Source organism: Myotis yumanensis, unplaced genomic scaffold (assembly GCF_028538775.1).
Source record: "Myotis yumanensis isolate MYYU_CA2020_CCGP unplaced genomic scaffold, mMyoYum1.0.hap1 SCAF_9, whole genome shotgun sequence".
NCBI classification, from domain to species: Eukaryota; Metazoa; Chordata; class Mammalia; order Chiroptera; family Vespertilionidae; genus Myotis; species Myotis yumanensis.
In genome coordinates, this window is record NW_027223760.1 from 31474948 (window position 1) to 31494226 (window position 19279).

General features: G+C 37.4%; 1 protein-coding gene across 8 annotated transcripts in view; it reads left to right on the plus strand.

Moving 5' to 3' along the window:
• LUC7L2 (LUC7 like 2, pre-mRNA splicing factor) overlaps nt 1–16725 on the plus strand; it is a 59438-nt gene extending 42713 nt beyond the window's left edge. For 7 of the 8 annotated variants that reach the window (XM_070424007.1, XM_070424006.1, XM_070424008.1 and 4 more), the window contains 5 exons: nt 1935–2111; nt 3575–3666; nt 6076–6105; nt 11200–11391; nt 15431–16725. In XM_070424007.1, coding sequence (XP_070280108.1) covers nt 1935–2111; nt 3575–3666; nt 6076–6105; nt 11200–11391; nt 15431–15608 — 669 coding nt within the window. In that variant the 3' untranslated portion in view covers nt 15609–16725. The remainder of the gene's footprint in view (nt 1–1934; nt 2112–3574; nt 3667–6075; nt 6106–11199; nt 11392–15430) is intronic. The other variant, XM_070424010.1, reaches the window with a different exon arrangement.
• Nucleotides 16726–19279: the final 2554 nt, after the last annotated feature.

A 19279-nucleotide genomic window follows, 5' to 3' on the forward strand; every position in this document is an offset into this window, starting at 1 on the left:
TTTTTTTGCCAATCTGTATAATTTTAATTCATTTACACTAGATGGCTATTGTGTTGGCTGGTTTTTTGTTTTTTTTTGAAGTCTTTTATTAAAGCCTTTTTTTTAGGGAGAGGGGAGAGACAGACAGACATCGATATAAGAGAAACATCAATTGATTGCCCCCCTTACAAGCCCCAACTGTGGGGTCGAACCGCAACCTGGGTATGTACCAAGATCAGGAATCAGACCTGTCACCCTTTGGTATATGGAACCACAGTTCAACCAACCCAGTCACACTGGCTAGGGCTGTTGTCATTTTTTTATTTGGCAATCTAAGGGAAAAGAGGTCAGTGCCCCTGACTAAATAGTTAGGTATTGCATGTTTTAAAATTTTTTGCGGCATACCGGTTGAAAATCTCTGGCCTAGTATAATCAATAAGATTGGGTCACAGTAGCCTAGCCTATACACTAATGAATCATTATAAAATTTTAATGGCATACTGCCCTGACTGGTTTCGCTCAGTGGCTAGAGTGTCGGCCTATGGACTGAAGGGTCCCAGGTTTGATTCCAGTCAGGGGCACATGACCGTGTTGTAGGCTCGGTCCCCAGTAGGGGGCCTTTAGGAGGCAGCTGATCAGTGATTCTCATCATTGATGTTTCTCTCTCTCTCCTTCTCCTTTCCTCTCTGAAATCAATAAAAATATTTTAAAAAAATTTTAATGGCATACTAAGTCATATTCATAATACAGTATTGGAGACATCATTATATATATATATTTCTTTTTAATTGATTTCAGAGAGGAAGGGAGAGGGAGAAAGAGAAACATTAATGATGAGAGAGAATCATTTGGGTGCCATGTTATTAATGTTTATGGTATTGCACTAAACGCAATGGAAAATATGCAAGAAGCTCAAGAGATCACTTTTTACTGTGTACTCTAGAGACGAGCTGATCACATATTTGTTTTGTGAAATGTCCTTCAGTTTGGGTTTGTCTGATTTTAGATTTTGTCAGGAATACCACTAAAGTAATGTTACATCCTGTCAGAAGGCACATGTTAGTGGTTTGTCCCATAACTATGATGTTACTATGTTAATGTTTGGTATTGACATTTTGAAACGGCAAGTATTCTGTTTTCCATCACTTTTTGACACAGGTTATTGGTTACTTTTGTCTGAATGTATTGACTCCCTTTTAAAGAACTTTCCTGTAGATTATATCCAGCAATGTCCACTTATATCTATATTTTCTTAGAGCTACACAGAAGCTTGGAAATGTTTTTAACTGTGTATGCTCAAAACAAAAATCAGAATTCTGTCAATAAGGAAAAAATGATACAGCGGTTATACCAACCCACTAGTATTAATTACTTCATTAATGAACTTAATATAAATAAAATGGTTGGGTATAAGATATTTAAATCTCAGTAAGGCATTTTTCATTGCTTGTCTTATAAACTCTTACTTTTAGTAGGAGGTTTATTATTTGTATGTACCATCCACATTTCCAAAGGGATGCGTAAGAAAGAAGGCAATGGAAGGAAGCTATAATGATATAGAAAACGTGCATGCCTTCTCTGCAAGCATGGGCGACTTCTACTTCCTTGATCCTTCACTGATAAAGTTTTGGGGTTGCTACATCTCATTTTTAACAAAAATTATAGAAAACAGAACATTGAGAAAAACTTTCAGAAAGTTGTGTTCTGTATCATGGTAGATACAGTAGTCCTTGGTAAAAAGTATTTGGGGCTCCAATTTTTTTTTTTTTTATACCCAGTGAAGAGGTTCTGAGACAGAGGATGGGGGGTTATGGGGAATCTAGAATTTTCATGACAAAATGCCATGCTTTTGTGTATTCATTGGAAAACATTTTGTTCTTTAGAAAAGTGTATTTTGTTTAATTGTATGATGTTCCATGAAGTTTATATGAACATTGTTTTTCACTTTTGTCTAGGAAGTGTATCGGAATTCTATGCCAGCTTCCAGTTTCCAACAGCAGAAACTTCGAGTCTGTGAAGTCTGCTCTGCTTATTTAGGTCTTCATGATAATGACAGACGACTGGCTGATCATTTTGGGGGTAAACTGCACCTGGGATTTATTGAAATAAGAGAGAAGCTTGAAGAATTAAAGGTATATTGTTAAATTAATATCACTTTATCTAATTTAACCACTCATTCTTTTGATCTGTATTAGTTGTCTTTTTGTATAGTAATCGTGACTGTGAGTCCCTTTCACAATTCATACTGAATAGTGTAGGATTTCAAATGGAGATACCATTGGTTTAATGGATAATGTTTGAGAGACAGACCTTTAATTACTATTCCCCTATTCTTGGAGGTAGTAGTTGAATATGATGGAGTAGGAATCTTGCAAACTGGTTTTAAACTAATTATTTTATACAAAGTCCCCTAAGTTTTTCTCTTTTTCCTATAAAATAAATAATATAATATTTACTCTAAAGGAAGTTTGAGAAAATGAACCAAATATTTAGTTGAAATATTTTGCAGTTCTTCACTACATAGCAATCTGGTAGGACCTCTGGTTTTATTTTACACTCCTGCCTCCATTTCAGAAAGGAGTTAGAATGAAACCTATTTTTTAAAAAAGGACAATCACTGTCAAATATGTAAGCTGTTCTGAGAAAGGCAACAAGTTCTTACTCATCTGCTGAGTTCTTTTGAGAGGATAAGCAAACAGAAAAGGTATATCTGAGGAGGTAAACATAAACGGAGTGGATGAATATTGTAGTTAATAGTGGCTCTCTGTATTCTGAGTAGCTAAGATGATCTCGCTCAGGTAAGTTTTAAAAAAATGACAAAATGAGTTTCAGTATAGCAAATGATACCTACTTGGGAGTCTTTGCAGATAGACCTAGCAACAGAACAGTTCAGCATTTTGCTGTTTTTAAAATAGCAGCATCAGGATGGTAATTGGAAGTGACAGAAAACATTTCTATATTGGAAATCATAGAGCATGGGAACTTGTGATTTATAATGGTTGGTTGATTTTAAAAAATACAAAATAATGCCAGAAAGTATTCAGAGGAGAAAAAATTTATAGAACTAATTTTCAAATATTAAGAAGTCATGAAGGCGCTAGCTGGTAGTTCTGTTAGAGTGTCATCCTGATACGCCAAGGTGCGAGTTCGATCCCTGGTCAGGGTATATACAATAAGCAACCAGAATGCACAAATAGTGGAACAACAAATCAGTGTTTCTCTCTCCCTCTCCCTCCCTTGCTCCTTCCCCCTCCCCCTTCCTCTCTCCCTTCCCCTCTCCTCACCCTCTCTCCTGCCTCTGTCTTTCTAAAAATCAATAAGTAAATTTAAAAAAAAAATAGAAGAAGTCATGGAGGACCATGAAATTTTATAAATTTTACAAAAAGATAAAAGATTTTAGAAACCAGACTTGTAAGTCCAATGATTTTCCTTATCAAAATTGAATTGTTATTAGCAGATTTTGATGTTACTTGTACAATATTGGAAACCAGATCTGGCTAAAGTTTAGGATAATGCTCATTAAGAATGGACCCAGTAAATAATGTTTCTCATTTATTATTATTTAAACTTAGTTTGTTTTTTTTTGTCTTTTAAGAGAGTGGTAGCTGAGAAGCAGGAGAAAAGAAACCAGGAACGCCTGAAGCGAAGAGAAGAAAGGGAGAGAGAAGAAAGGGAAAAGTTGAGGAGGTATGGAGTGATGAAATCCTGTTTCATCTTTGAGATGTGATTGGTATAAGATTTTAGATGTTAACAAATGTAGACATGGGAAATCTTGTTTACTCTTTAAAATGCTACCATGCAAAACAATGTTTGTGCAAGTATGTTAACGTAATGGCCATTAAAGTCAAGGTCCCTTTTTCCTTAAAAGTCTATTAAAGAGGTAATAAAGAGAGAGAGTCACATCTTTGTTTTGTAAGCTATGTAAAACTCTTTTCTAGCCCCCTGATTTTCATGATGGGATAGATTTGTACCAGGTTGGCACGGAACTATTTTTATGATATATTTTATGCTTGATAAAAGGTTTGGGTTTTTTGTTTTATTGATTAAATTTACTTTCATTCTACACTCAATTCGAGGAGCTATAAACTTTTAAAATGTTTACTCAATAATAAATTATTTTTAATTGGTATTAGTTATTTTTATATTGGTAATGGTTGATAGAATCATATAAATCTTCATATTTACAATGTTTAAATGTTCTGGGTTACTTTTATTCATTATCAACAAACTGCTTGGCACTCTGGTGGCAACATTCTTTGTATGTGTTGTTCATAACTTCAACAATTTTAGGATGGGTAGGTATGCCACAAAAGATTCACCTGTAGTTCTAATTTATAGTGTTCCCTTAATTGTATTACACATCTCTGAAATTTAAATGCCTTACCCTTGATAATATGTATAGGTCATGCCAACTTCCTCCAAGCTTTTTTTAAAAAAATATTTTTATTGATTTTAGAGAGGGAGAGAGATAGGAAACATCAGTGATGAGAGAGAATCATTGATTGGCTGTCTCCTGAACCTCCTACTGGTGATAGAGTCTGCAGCCCTGGGCATGTGCTATGACTGAGAATCAAACCGTGACCTCCTGGTTCATTGGTTGACACTAAGCCACTGAGCCATGATGGCCGGGCCATCTTCCTCTTTGGGGAAGTGCTGTCATTCCTCCATTGATGTATATGTTCTTCATTTACCATAAAGTTCACCTCAGAGCTTTAGCTCTATTCTCTTTTGTGTACTCAGATGGTGATACTGCCCAATATTGTAATATTTAAAATAATATAAATGGCATTAGAAATCTCAGTTTAACTTAAAATTCAACTGAATGTAGTGCCACTAATATAAATGATTCAACGGAGGTAAATCAAATGAGAAAAAAAATATTCTTTGCTGAACTACATTTTCACATTTGTAGATGACAAGAAAGTACATTGCATCTTCTCTGTTGCCACTTGACAAATTCTTTTAAACAATAATTATAAACGCAATGTATTTCAGTAATGCTTTTTTAAAAATTTTAATCTATATATGAACTTAAGTATTATAGCTAAGTATGGAAGATGAGGAAATTGCAAGTGAGTTCAAAATTATACCGCATAGGATTCCAGCTGTGGTACTGAAAAGGGTAATGATAAAAATTACTGTTACTTACGAGCGCTATTTTCCATGCACTGTGCTAAGAATTTATCTCTAGCAGTTCATCTAAATTTTACAACCCCCTGTGAAATTGATATTACTATCCCTCTTTTACAAATGACAAACTAAGCTGAGGGGAATATATATGTCTGCCAAGGTCACACAGATGGTGAGTGGTGGAACCAGAGTTGAAACATCAGGCTGATTCCAAAGCCATGCTTCAACCATTTGTATAGTCTCCACCAAAAAAAACTATAATATTGGCTATTACTATTTATTCAGTGTTAATTGTGTGCTAGGAAATGTAAGAGTGTTTTATGTAAGTGTCATGTGTCATGTTGTGCCCCCTGGCCTGGTGGCTTGGTTGGTGTGTCATCTTGTATACCAAAAGGTTTCCAGTTCAATCCCCAGTTGAGGCGCATGCAGGAGGCAGCTGATCAGTATTTCTTTCATATTGATGTTTCTTTCTCTACTCCTTCCTCTCTCAAAAAACAATAAAACATATCCTTGGGTGGGGAGAAAGGAAGAGGGGAGGGAGGGAAAACATGTTATAAGATTGATTTGGGTGTTCTAGGGATTATAGTATGAGTTTGCAGATCCAAAGTGTATACATCTCAGATCATAGAAATTTTATTCTGTTCCCAGAGGGCAGGAAGAAATGACAGTGAATTTTTCCAGGGTTGGAAAGTAAGTGGTTTCTGGAGAATTAGTGAGTTGTGATGTACTGTGTTAAGAACCAGGTTTCTTAGTTAAGAGAATTCATATGCCAAGGTGGGGAAGTCTGTAGAGTTTGTGGTGTATTTTGAAAAATTTTCTGTGCATACACATGCCTTATATTTATAAAATTAACATAAAAATTACACATCAGGAAGAATGTAATTTTTAACAGCCCAGCATACTTATTCCCATTTATAGTTACTTTTCTAAAAATAGATTTTTTTGTTTTGTTTTGTTTTGTTTTAGGTCTCGATCACATAGCAAGAATCCCAAAAGGTAGGTATAATACAAGTTAAGCAGTGAAGCTGTTTTTTTTTCCAAATAAGGGTGTTATAGATAAAATGCCTTTTAAAAATGAACAAGAATTAATAGATTAGTACACTTAATATTTTTGTAGTTCAAGTTCAAGCAATATCTTTTGCGAAGAAACTGTTCAGAAGATACGCATGTACTATAGTTTAGTTTTATCAAAGTAAAATTATATAAACAGTGCCCTGGAGTTAGGGGGGAAACTTAAAACATTTCAGAATATTTCTTTATTTCTTATTTTTATTGATTTCAGAGAGGAAGGGAGAGATAGAAACATCAATGATTGGCTGCCTCCTGCATGCCCACTACTGGGGATCAGCCCACCACCAGGGCATGTGACCTGACCTCCTGGTTCATAGGTCGACTTTCAACCATTGAACCACACCTGCTGGGCCAGAGTATTTCTTTCTTTTTTTAATTGGCATTTGTGTGCACTTTTTTTTTTAAAAGCAAAGTTAGCTTCTTAAAATTATTTTTAAATTTTTATTGATTTCAGAGAGGAAGGAAGAGAGAGATAGAGACACCAATGAGAGAGAATCACTTATTGGCTGCCTCCTGCACGCTTCCTACTGGGGATTGAGCCTGCAACCTGGGCATGTGCCCTTGACCAGAATTGAAACCGGGACCCTTCAGTCTGCAGGCTAATGCTCTAAACACTGAGCTAAACCAGCTAGGGCCAGAGTATTTATTTGAAATCTTTAGAAGGTCAGGGTAAATATGTGACAGGATATTTTTTAAAAAAATCAATTTGGGTGGTGCATCTAAGAAACATTCTAAGAGGTGTTGAAAATGTAAGTAGGTTAAATAATTGGATACATTTTTGAATGAGAGGTTCATTCATGGTGGGTTAGTAAGGGAAACTAAAATGTTTAGTTTAGCCCTGGCCGGTGTGTACTGTGAACTGTGCACTGAAAGGTTACCATTTCGATTGCTGGTCAGGGCACATATGAAAATGCCCTGTCAGAGTGCAAACGGGAAGCAGCTGATCGCTGTTCCTCATATCAGTGTTTCTCTCTCTTTCCCCTTCTCCCTTTCTCTCTCTCTCTAAAAATATCAATAAAAACATATTAAAAATAAAATGTTTACTTTATGCCTCCATCTTGACTTTCTATGAGTTAGTACTTACTACCCTTGGTAACTGATCACAAAAAGCTTGAAAGGGGCACTCACAGCCTTCAAAAGGAAAAGGACATGTTAACACTTTTCTTTGACTTGTGGATTTCATATTTGGGGGCTTTTTGAAGCCTTTCTTTACAATTTTTACTAGCTACTGATAACTGTTTTCTATCTGAGAAAGGTGGGAAAACATGGTGTACTTTATCTTTCTTATTTCTTCACTTGCCATTCTCATTCTTATTCTTGACTCTTTCTCATGAATTTATTTCCACCTAGAATGCCCTTTCTCATTCTTTTTGAAATTCTAGTATTCCTCTTGTTCGGATAACATTTTTTTTGAAACATTCTAAGTACTCTTAATTACAATGAGTAACTATTTTCCAAGAACTTTTCCCTCTAAACTGGAGCATTTGTCTTTATGAAAGAAAAACCTGCCTTATCTGGTTTGGCTCAGTGGATAGAACGTCGGCCTGCAGACTGAAGAGTCCCGGGTTTGATTCTGGTCAAGGGCATATGCCTGGGTTACGGGCTCAATCCCTAGTAGGGGGCTTCAGGAGGCAGCCAATCAATGATTCTGTCTCATCATTGGTGTTTCTATCTCTCACTCTTTCTCTCTGAAATCTATACAAACATTTTTTTTAAAAAACAAAACCTTATATGTTTTAGATGCCCCTAAGTGCTTCTTAGCCTTTCAGTTATTGTTCTGCTTAAAGCACTAAAAAACTAAGGCATTAGTAAACAAAGAGGACAGGTGTGTTAGCTATTTAGGATGTGAGTTTCTCACATCCAGAGTAGAAGGATAAGCATCAAGTGATGATACTGTTCTGTTCATTGGTTGGTTAATGCAAGCTGGTTACCTTTGCTGACAAAAGTATTTAAACGATTTGTGTAAGTGAAATAAATCATGTCAGCTCTGTTTAAGTCCTCCAAAGACACTCTGTTTCTTTTTTTACTACCTCACCTATTTTTATTGCCCACATATCTGGAATATATAGGTTTACAGTTGTTTGTGTGGAAAATACAGTAATTAATAAGTAAGAATAAACTCTGTGCGCCGAAACCGGTTTGGCTCAGTGGATAGAGCGTCGGCCTGCAGACTGAAAGGTCCCAGGTTCGATTCCGGTCAAGGGCATGTACCTGGGTTGCGGGCACATCCCCAGTAGGAGATGTGCAGGAGGCAGCTGATCGATGTTTCTCTCTCATCGATGTTTCTAACTCTCTATCTCTCTCCCTTTCTCTCTGTAAAAAATCAATAAAATATATTTAAAAAAAAAAAAAAAAAAAAGAATAAACTCTGTGTTTCCCTTAAAACTATAAACATACTCTTGCCCACCGGTGTAATTGCAGTACAATCTTAGAACAATGCAGTAGGCATCCAGTAAATATTTTTTGAATGATGGATAACTTTAAGAAGATACATGAAGTAATACATTGAAAGAAATGGATTTATTATAATAGCTCAAAATGAGTGATTAAGCAAAATATAATTTGGCAAAACTTGTATTGAATGAATTTTATGCTCTTTCCCCCTGCATAAAATTTTATCTTGTGAATTTTCATGTCAAGGAAGAAATCTAACTTCTTTAAGATTCTGAATCTGCTCTGTGAAGCTAACTGTATTCAACAATGCATACCTATTATGCTGATTAAACAACAATATACTAGAATGTGTCTGCTCTGTGGGAGTGCACCAGCTCCAAGAAGTATGGAAAACAAAATAATTTTGTTTTGTTTTGTTAAACCTCACCTGAGGATATTTTTCCATTGATTTTTAGAGAGAGTAGTAGAGGGAGAGACAGGAAAACATCGATGAGAGAGACAGACAGACAGACAGACATTAAATGGTTGCCTCCGAAAGGTTCCCCAACCAGAGTACAAGCTCTTTATAAGAATTGAATCTGTGACCCTTCAGTGTGCAGGCTGACTATCCACTGAGTCAAATCGCCTAGGGCTCCCCCTGCTTCTTATCAGAAATATTTTTAAAAATCTTTTTTTATTGCCTAGCTGGTGTTGCTCAGTGGTTGAGCCTTGGCCTACGAATCGGGAAGTCATGGTTTGATTCCTGGCCCAAGTTGTGAGCTCAATCCCCACTAGGGCGTGTAGCAGGCAGCCAGTCAATGATTCTCATCATTAATTTTTCCATCTTTCGCTCCCTCTCCCTTCCTCTCTTTGATCAATAAAAATGTAATACAAATATTTTTACTGATTTTTAGGGAGAGAGGAAGGGAAGGGGGAAAGAGAAAGAAAAACAATGTAAAATCGGAACATCGATTGGCTGCCTGTACACGCCCCTTTGGGAATCGAGCCCAAAACCTGTGCCCTGACCAGGAATCAAACCAGCAACCTCTAGCTACTTGGGAGAATGCCCAACCAACTGGACGGGGCCAGAAATGTTTTTTTCAAGTGTGAAATACTCTATTCAGTTATGGTTAATGTCCACAATATGTGCCTTTCTTTGACCATAATGTTGACATATACTAAATGCTTTTACAGTTCACTTAACAAAATAATCATTGGAAAATAAAATCAGTTTGCACATGTAACACCAGAATAATGTGCTTTTGTACTATTATATTAAGTGACTCTTCTAACAAAGTTTCATACCTTTATTTCTCATTGTTTTCCCTCAGTTCTCTGTCTTCCGTATATGCCATCCTCTCACCACACACAATATACAAGTTAGTTTTGTGACCAAGTGGAGGCTACAGAAGTGTTTTTCCTTCTTGATTTTTTTTTTTAATATGTTTTTATTGATTTCAGAAAGAAGAAGGTAGAGGGGAGGAGAGAGGGGGGGCGGGAGGAGAAAGAGAGAGAGAGAGAAATCAATGATGAGAATCGATAGGCTGCCTCCTGCATGCCCCCTACTGGGAATTGAGCCCACAATCTGGTCATGTGCCCTGACCAGGAATCCAACCGTGATCTCTTGATTCATAGGTCGATGCTAAACCACAGAGCCACACTAGCCGGGCTGTCTTATTCTGTTTTGATTATACTGTGACTAGGCATATTGTGGACATTCAAACTTCTTCCTTTCTTTTTTTAAATATATTTTTACTGATTTCAGAGAGGAATGGAGAGGGAGAGAGTAACATCAATGATGAGAGAGAATCATTGATTGGCTGCCTTCTGCGTGCTCCCCACTGGGGATCGAGTCTGCAACCCAAGTGTGTGCACTGACCAGGAATTGAACCATGATCCCCTGGATCGTAGGTCAACACTCAACCACTGAGCCACATCAGCTGGGCCAAACTTACTTCAGTGGTCATACAAAACCTCTCTAATCCAGAGAGCTGAAGTTTATTCTAAACAATATTTTTTTCACGCCTCTCCTCCCTTCTATCCATGTCCATCAGGTACATGCTTTATCTAAAGTATACTAAAAGTCTTAGAAGTTTAAATGAAATTTATTCCATAAAGCATCTAGAATCTATAATAATCCTAGTGTAGTAGTGATACAGATTGGTTTCCTTCCTTTTTTTATATTCTTGATGTAAATTTATACACTTTTTTAAAAAACATTTTTTTAAAAATATATTTTTGTTGATTTTAGAGAGGAAAGAAGAGGGAGAGAGATAAAAACATCAGCGATGAGAATCATTGATCCGCAACCCAGGCATGTGCCCTTGACCAGAATTGAACCTGGGTCCCCCCAGTCCACAGGCCTACGCTCTATCCACTGAGCCAAACCAGCCAGGGCAATTTATACACTATTGATTGACCTCTGTGCGTGTCATAGCAACTGGTCATTCTGGCATTTGGTTGATTTGCATATTAGCCTTTTATTATATAGGATACCAGCAGTTTTAGTGTGGATTTAGTTGACTTGAATAGAATTGGCATTAAGCAAAGCTACTAAGGGATAGTTTCTGTTTAAAGAGAGGCTTTAGTCAATGAGCATCATAGTGTTGACAAAGCTAAAAAGTAAATCAAATGTTTTTTTTATAGATCCAGGTCCAGAGAGCATCGCCGACATCGATCTCGCTCCATGTCACGAGAACGGAAGAGGAGAACTCGGTCTAAATCTCGGGAGAAGCGCCACCGCCACAGATCTCGCTCTAGCAGCCGAAGTCGCAGCCGCAGCCACCAGAGAAGTGGGCACAGTTCTAGAGACAGAAGCAGAGAGCGATCCAGGAGGAGGTACTGAGGTGTCCATAAGAGGACATGGAACTACCTTTATGGTTTAGAATTGGAATACTATTGATTTGAAACTTGCATCTGGTAATATGTACACATTTGTGTGTGGGTGTATTAACAGTTTTTTCCCTGATTGTATGGGTAGTTCAGAAAGAATATTCTTATGAGCCAGAGAAAGACATTTGGAACAAATATGTGCAGAGGTTATGCTTTTCTCTGCGTGGTATGTTTTTGGCGGGGGTGGGGGGTGGGGGGCGGGGGGAAGACGACGTACTTCATGGGCAAATAATTTTAGGTACCAATAGTCTTAGAGTTTTTTTTTCTGTATGTATTGATGAATTAGGGGCTCTAAGCAGTCCTTTCATTGAATTGTTCAGCTTTGTTTGACAATGTTTTCCATACTTCTTTGAGCTGGTGCACTTCCGCAGAGCAGACACATTCTAGTATGTTGTTGTTATATACAGTTAGCTTGACAGGGCAGATTCAGAGTCTTAAAGAAGTTAGACTTCTTCCTTGACATGAAAATTCACAAGATACGAGGAGTGCAGACCCAGGGTGAAGTAAGTTTAAGGACCTGGAAATTTCATCGGGACAAAGGATAACAATGTGGTGAAGCCTTAGTACTCAGTCTATGTAGACCAAACTCCCAAAGTGTCTCAGGTTACACGATGGTCCTTAGCTAGTTCATTTCTATGGAGCATAAACCACACTTCAGGTTGCTTTTTTTCTTGACAACTCTTTTTTTTTTATTTCAGAGAGGAAGGGGGGGAGAGAGAGTGTAACATCAGTGATGAGAGAGAATCATCAATCTGCTGCCTCCTGCATGCCCCCCGCTGGGGATCGAGCTCACAACCTAGGCGTGTGCCCTGATTGGGAATCAAACGTGCGTGATCTCCTGGTTCATAGGTCGATGCTCAACCACTGAGCAACACTGGCCCGGGCCTTGAAAACTCTTCTTAAACATGCATATGATTTGAGTTCCTGGTCTCTATTGGTTTTAAATTGTCTATGGGTTATGCTACATAAAAACTATGATAGAATCCACAGAATGCTGTTTAAACTTTCTGTGTTTTTTTGATCCCCAACCAGCCATTCCTTGAAACCACTCACAAGCTGAGTTAGTTCATAGGCTGTCAATCAATATTTATTATATTCTTGGTTTGTTCCAAGTAGGTCTTTCCTCTCCAGCTTTATTGAGGTATAATTGGCAAATAAAATTCTAAGATATTTAAAGTGTGCACTGTGGTGATTTGAGGTACATATACATTACAAAAGCATTTTCACCATTAGTTAATTATCACCTCACATATTTATCTCTCTCTTTTGTTTTTGGTGAGAACATTTAAGTTCTACTCTCTTAGCAAACCAAGAAGTTCTTAAGGTAACTTTAATCAGGAAGAACTGTATACTTTCTACTGTACGTCTAGTAAACAATACCAAATATAACATAGTTGAGCAACTTTATTCAAGTGAGTTAGAACACAGGATTAACATCTTGGACAACAGACTGATATAAAACCTAGCATATTATAAAGTGCTAAACTGTATGTCATAGAGTAACTAATACAGGAGTGTAGATGTGGGATGTTCCAGAGCAATAAAAAAAAAAATGGCTCAGGTAGTAGATAAAACTTGAATAAAGTGGGTATCATTTGAATAGATAAAACCAGGTAGGAAAAGATATTATAAAGTGTTACCAGGCAAATGTAGAGAATGAGCAGGGAATTTATATAAGGGATAGTTTCTGACAGGGTGATTTGCCACTTATCTCAAATTCTTAAAACTGTAGGCACGGTGCCATACCCAGAAAAATGCATTTAAAAAATTCTCTGAATTTTAACTGCACTGTAAATTTTGGGAATCATTCTGCTGGTTGATGGATGGTCGACAATTACTCTGGAAAGCCCGCCCACCTTTCATTGTTTCTGGTATCTGTCACCTCTTTTATGGTGGTTGAGATAGAAGGGTTGCTCATCTGAGATTGTGTTGTTCTAGTCCCTAATGCTTCCTGCATTTATGAAGTTGTATAGGACATTTTCCCACCGTACACGTGATACCTCTACTAAATTTTCAGCATGTCCTAAAGAGGATTATTTTTGTAAAAGTTTTGTTTTTCTCTAGAGCACTTCTAATCTTCATATTCAAATTACTCTTTCAAAGTAATAGTCTTTGTTTTTGCCAAAAATTATTGGAAAGTTGCTATTAAAACCTATATGTTATTACAAGTTATTGCTATATATTTGAGTTTAATTTTCAAGGTAAAAGTCTCAGTTAAGAGTCTTTAATGATTTGTTGTTCCCCTGCCCCAGCTGAAATACTGGTCTCTGATATAAGCATATTCTGTTTGTGACCTTTCCCTTGCAACAGTTACTCTTGGTAAATGAGGGCCATTTTCATTTTCCTGCTTCCTTCTCTGTTCAGACATATAGTGCAGACCCTGGAGTCAGACAACTTGGGTTCGGTGGCCTGGGCTAAGTAATTTAATTATCCTACCTTTCTTTCCCCGTCTACTAGGTAGAGATAGATGGTAAGAATACCTGCTTCATTAGGACTATTGGTAATTTGAGTGAAATAGTGAATGGAAACTGCTAGTGTATAGTCATTGTGATTTCTCACAAAGCATTAGTTGATGCTCATCTCATAGTTGATTTTCAGTTACTATTACTGACCTCTTACTCATCATCTCCATATTCCATTCTCATGAAGTATGGATAGGATTAATGTTGCCAGATGTGTACTGTGTGGTGGTGTTTTTTACACATCACTTTTAAATTAAGCTCATTAAAATCTTATTAAGCAGAATGCTCGAAGTTGGCATTACTTTATCTTTCTACCTTTTTAGTTTAATCCTCTTTAACTATATTTCTAGAACTGAGTATGGTAGTAGTTTTTTCCTGCCATAGAAGTTAAAAATATTACTTAATCAGGCCTCAGATCCAAATTCTGAACATGGGTTAAGTGAGATAGTTATGTAAAAGTATTATGTCACCTATACAGAATGAAATAAACATAATATGTGGTACTGATTCATTCTAGATGTTGAAAGTATAGAAAATTCAATATTAATTCTGATCCCGTAATGTCCTTTGGTTTTTCTACTGACTGAATCTCTGATATGAGCTTGTTTTGTTATTATTTACTTTGTTGAAGTTGGGTGTGGGAATAGAGAGGCGATATTAAGAAACAGTCATGGTTGGGGACTCTTTCCCCCTCCTCACGTGGGAGTCTGTGCTTGTTTCTCAATAAATTTCCACCATTGCTATAAAAAGAAAGAAAAAAAGAAACAGTCATGGTTAATCAAGATTTATAATAGTGTGATTGTATTTTTCTGTCTTCCATCCTGATTTTTTTTCTGTTGGTTGAATGAGCTAACTCAGGAGAAGTAAAGCAGATTTTTAAAATAATGAATGGTTACCTTGTCATTAAATGAGTAGTTTTCTTATCTAAGTTGCCTGCAGGCCAAATCTGGCCCCCTAACTGTTTTTGTATAGGCAGCAAGCTATGGATGGTTTTTACATTGTTAAAGGGTTGATAAAGAAAAGGAAGAAGAATATACCACAGAGACTGTATGTGACCTCAAAACCTAAAATATTTACTCTGACCAGACAGCAAAAAAAGTTTTGCAGAACCCCTGTTTAAGACATTGATTTCCATCCTATGTGGGATCTACATTCTATTATATATTTTAAAATAAGATAATACCTTTTGCTTTTTTAAGTTATTGTCTATAATTCTTATGTTAAATGCATTTGCTATGAATTGGAGAAGCTTTTTTGATTGCCTCTCAGAATGAGAATGTCCTATAAATTCTTATTTTCGCATATGGTTTTTCACCCTTAGCTATTTGTTTTCACCCATGTCTTTGTTTTAGATAGACCCTTATCAAATATGGTAGTGCTCTTTTCTGTCAGAACACTGACTCTTGTCTTTCTTGGATATATTCTGTATGTCTTCAGCAGTCATACCTTAATATTTATCCGATTCTTTCTCTTGGATTTTGGGTTCCCCAACACATTTTGCTCCTTAAATTAATATTTTTCAGATCCTCAAAAGAAAGATTCAGAGACCAAGACTTAGCATCACGTGACAGAGACAGGAATTCAAGAGACAGATCACCTCGTGACAGAGATCGAAAAGATAAGAAGCGGTCCTATGAGAGCGCTAATGGCAGATCAGAAGACAGGAGGAGCTCTGAAGAGCGCGAAGCAGGGGAGATATAATTAGCTGTGTACATATCCTCAATCCTTAAGCTTCCTATGGAGTTACATACTATTGTTTAGTTTACAGCTGTTTGGGGTGACACAGGGAGCAGTTCCAGACACCGATCCAGCTAGGCTAGATATACAGTATCTAACTTGATCTGAACTGAACTTGTTTTCCTGATGAAGCCTAAACTACATCTATAGTTTCTGGTGAACCTGTAATGCAGTTCTGAAAATACAGTTTTATAAAAGACGCAGAGGTCTTTATTCTTTCAAGTAGGAGTGATAGTGAATGAATTGTGTAACTTGCCTTGGGATTTTTTGAGCATTTGTAAAATGCTGTCTTCCTTTCTAGTACAAACTGCAGCCTTTGGAATTTTCCTTTTTAATTCTTCTTCCTCTGACTTTTGTATCCCCTAATACCTCCGACCCTCTAATTATAAGAGAAAGGGGGGTAGGGAAGCAATATAACTTCTAAGGTTCTGTTCCCATTAATTACTAGCTGATTACAGTTCAGAGCATTTATACTGGAATGTGTGCTGGAGAAATTTAAATATTGGGAGTTTTTGTTTGTTTATTTTAGAGTTGAAAGTTAAACAGCTGTTGCATTACATACTTTGCTTTTTTTGACAATTTGAAATCAAACAAGTCTTGATTTTTCTGTTGTATTGAATTGCTACATTTGGGGTGTTTTTGAAAAGGGGGTGGGGGCAGGGACTTTTTCATAAGCACTTGTTTTCTTTTGTGTGTGTGGAATATAAAGGCTACACCCTTATTGTAACAAATAATAGTAAAGTGAAAGAAACAATCACCACCACCATCATTAAACTGTAACCTGTCTTAGTAAATTGTCACTAGAACTATGCTGTGGGCATACCTTCTATTCTGTTATATCATTAATAGTGCCTTACTGTGCAAGGCACCAAAGGAAATCAAATTATACTTGCGACGATTCAAGATGAACTGTTCCACCTGGGTCCTTGCCGACTATATTCCAGCTGCTTCAGGGCTGTCTGTAACAACTGCTATCAAGACAGACTGGACCTGCAGAAGAAATTGGGGTTTTCATTTGTTTTTGTTTTGTATTTCTTCTCATTCAGCAAACTGAAATAAAAACATGATATAACTAACATAATGAGGCTATTTCTGCATTGAAAAGCTCAATATACCCACTATGATTTAAACAGGTATCATGTGATTCTAGAAAGTCTGAGGAACAAAAATACATTAAATAATGAAATTAGTGTCTGTGAGTATAATTATCTAAGACCACCTTTCAAGAACTATTTTTAATTTGTTCCCCTAAGTGAGGAATGCAGGCCTCATGGAATTTAGAGTGTAAATCTGAGACCATCCTCACATCTCTCAAGGTTGATGGTTGACAGCTGAGAGGCTCTTCAGAACCTCAGTCCACCATCACATGCTGTAACTAATTTAAATATTAAAAAAAAAATTTTTTTCTACTCGAAAAAACAAAAGCTTTTTACATCCTGACTTTATTATACCCTGACTTGATACTTAGATTTTCCCAGGGTATAAATAAGGCAATACAAAGTTGTCCTCATTTTTCTTTCTATTACCTGCTCTAATTAGAAAAAGCAATCCCAGCTTCAGGGGAGTTAGGAAATGCTGGGGAGAACTCAGAGAACAGGGTTTTGATGACAGAGGCCAATTGGGGGACCAGGTAGGGGTCTACCAGCAGAATGGTGCTGGGACCACAGGTGAGCAGGGCCTTCATGCATTTTTTCCAGGTACCAGCAGAGAAACCAAGATGTCGAAGGTTCTGGGTCTACAAGCACATCTGGGATTAGACCAAACTAATGGCCAGCATAGTAGGGTTTAGACTGAAAGTAAGGCATTCAGACTCAGAACCAGGTTCTCAGTCAAGGATTCATCAGAGAGACGAGGCCCTCAGAGTCCCAACCGTAGTACACGCCTATGTCTGGGTACTGTTGGCTGCCTGTAGCAGAAGATCCAACTCAAATGGGCTTGAACAATGAAGGGTGCCTTGGCTCCCATGGCTGAGTTCCATGTGACAGCCCCATACTGAGCCTTATATCCAGATGAAACTTTTTCTTTGTGTCTAAAGAGCAAGGCGACTTTTCTCAGAAGCCTCAGGCAACCATTTTCTCACATCTCTGTGACCCAAATTAGTTAAAGGTGGAATTGCAGTTACATAGAAGAATATCCTTATTTTGAGGAGATGCAAGCTGAAGTATTTATGGGTGAAGTGTGTTGATGTCTGTAACATTTTCAAATTGTTCAATTTTATATATACATAAGTAGGGTAAACGGCAAAATGTTTATTGTTAGAGCTAGGTAGATAGCATATGGGTGTTCTGCATATTGAAACACCCTATTTTACAAAGTTGGGAGATATTTTAGATTTTCCATTTAAATCACTTAAAACATTGCCCTGTGGGCATGGATGTTTTAGGTGGGGTTTCTCTAAATACGGTCTCTGTACCATCGGTATCAGAATCACAAAAGAAATATACGAAGGGCCAATGAGTTCATGAAAAAAGCTCAATATTCTCAGCCATCAGGAAAATGCAAATGAAAACCATTGAGATTCCACTGCACACCCACCATAACGGCGAAGTGTAAGAAGACTGGCAACAAGTGTTGACAAGGCTGTGGAGCAACTGCAACTCGGGTGTTGCGGTGGATTGTAAAATGGCACAGCTGCTTTGGAAAACAGTTTGGCAGTTTCTTATAAATTAAACATATCCTTACCATACACCCCCAGGTAATCTTACCCCAGGTACCCAAGAGAAATGAAAACCTATGTCCACACAAAGATTTGTATTCCAGTGTTCACAGCTATATTCGTAAGAGCCTCAAACTGGAGGTAACCGTGGTATCACCAACTAGAGAGGAGATGAACAAATGCTGATACATTCCTACAAAGCAAAGACCTACTGATAAGTGCAGCAACATGAATAAGTCTTTAAAACCTTTTACTTAGCTAAAACAGCAGATACCAAGCAGTACGTACTGTACGATTTTTTTATATGAAATCCTGGAACAAGCTAAACTTAATCTGTAGAGATCGAAGGCAGATTTATTTGCTTGGGGCTAAATGTCCAGGAGGGAGGGTTGTTGACAGCAAAGGGACATGAGAGAACTTTCTAGAGTATTGGTGCTATTCCATATCTTGATTGGCAATGGTTCTGCAAATGCCTACCTTTGTCAGCAGGTGCTCCTGAGATGAATGCATTTCCTTTGGTGCAAATTAGACCTCAAAGTTGACTTAAAAAATATACATATATACTTTATTTTTTTCTGGTAGCAAGATGGGCTCTTTTAGACAGGTTTTCTCAGAATGTGGCTTCTGGCCCCTCTGCAAGAGAATCACCAAGAAAGCTGGTAGAAACCTCATGTGAGGGCCCTGACTCACTGAATCAAAAACTCGGTACTTGGGGGATGGTGAGTTCCATGTGCTTAACACAGGTGACTATTCAAGACTAGATGTCCAGAGCTGCTCCTCAGGGGCTGCTGTGGGCTGCTGCGCCTGCCGGTGTCAGAGGCTGTTCTCGAAAGCACATGGAACAAGCCAGTGCTGGTAGCAGCATTACTAGACGTAAATTTCAAACAATAGCACCTGGCAGTGCCTGGTGGGAAAGAGACTAGAAACATTACTCAGAGGAATTCCATGCAGACCAACCTGCTGTGTGACTTCTCCAGCT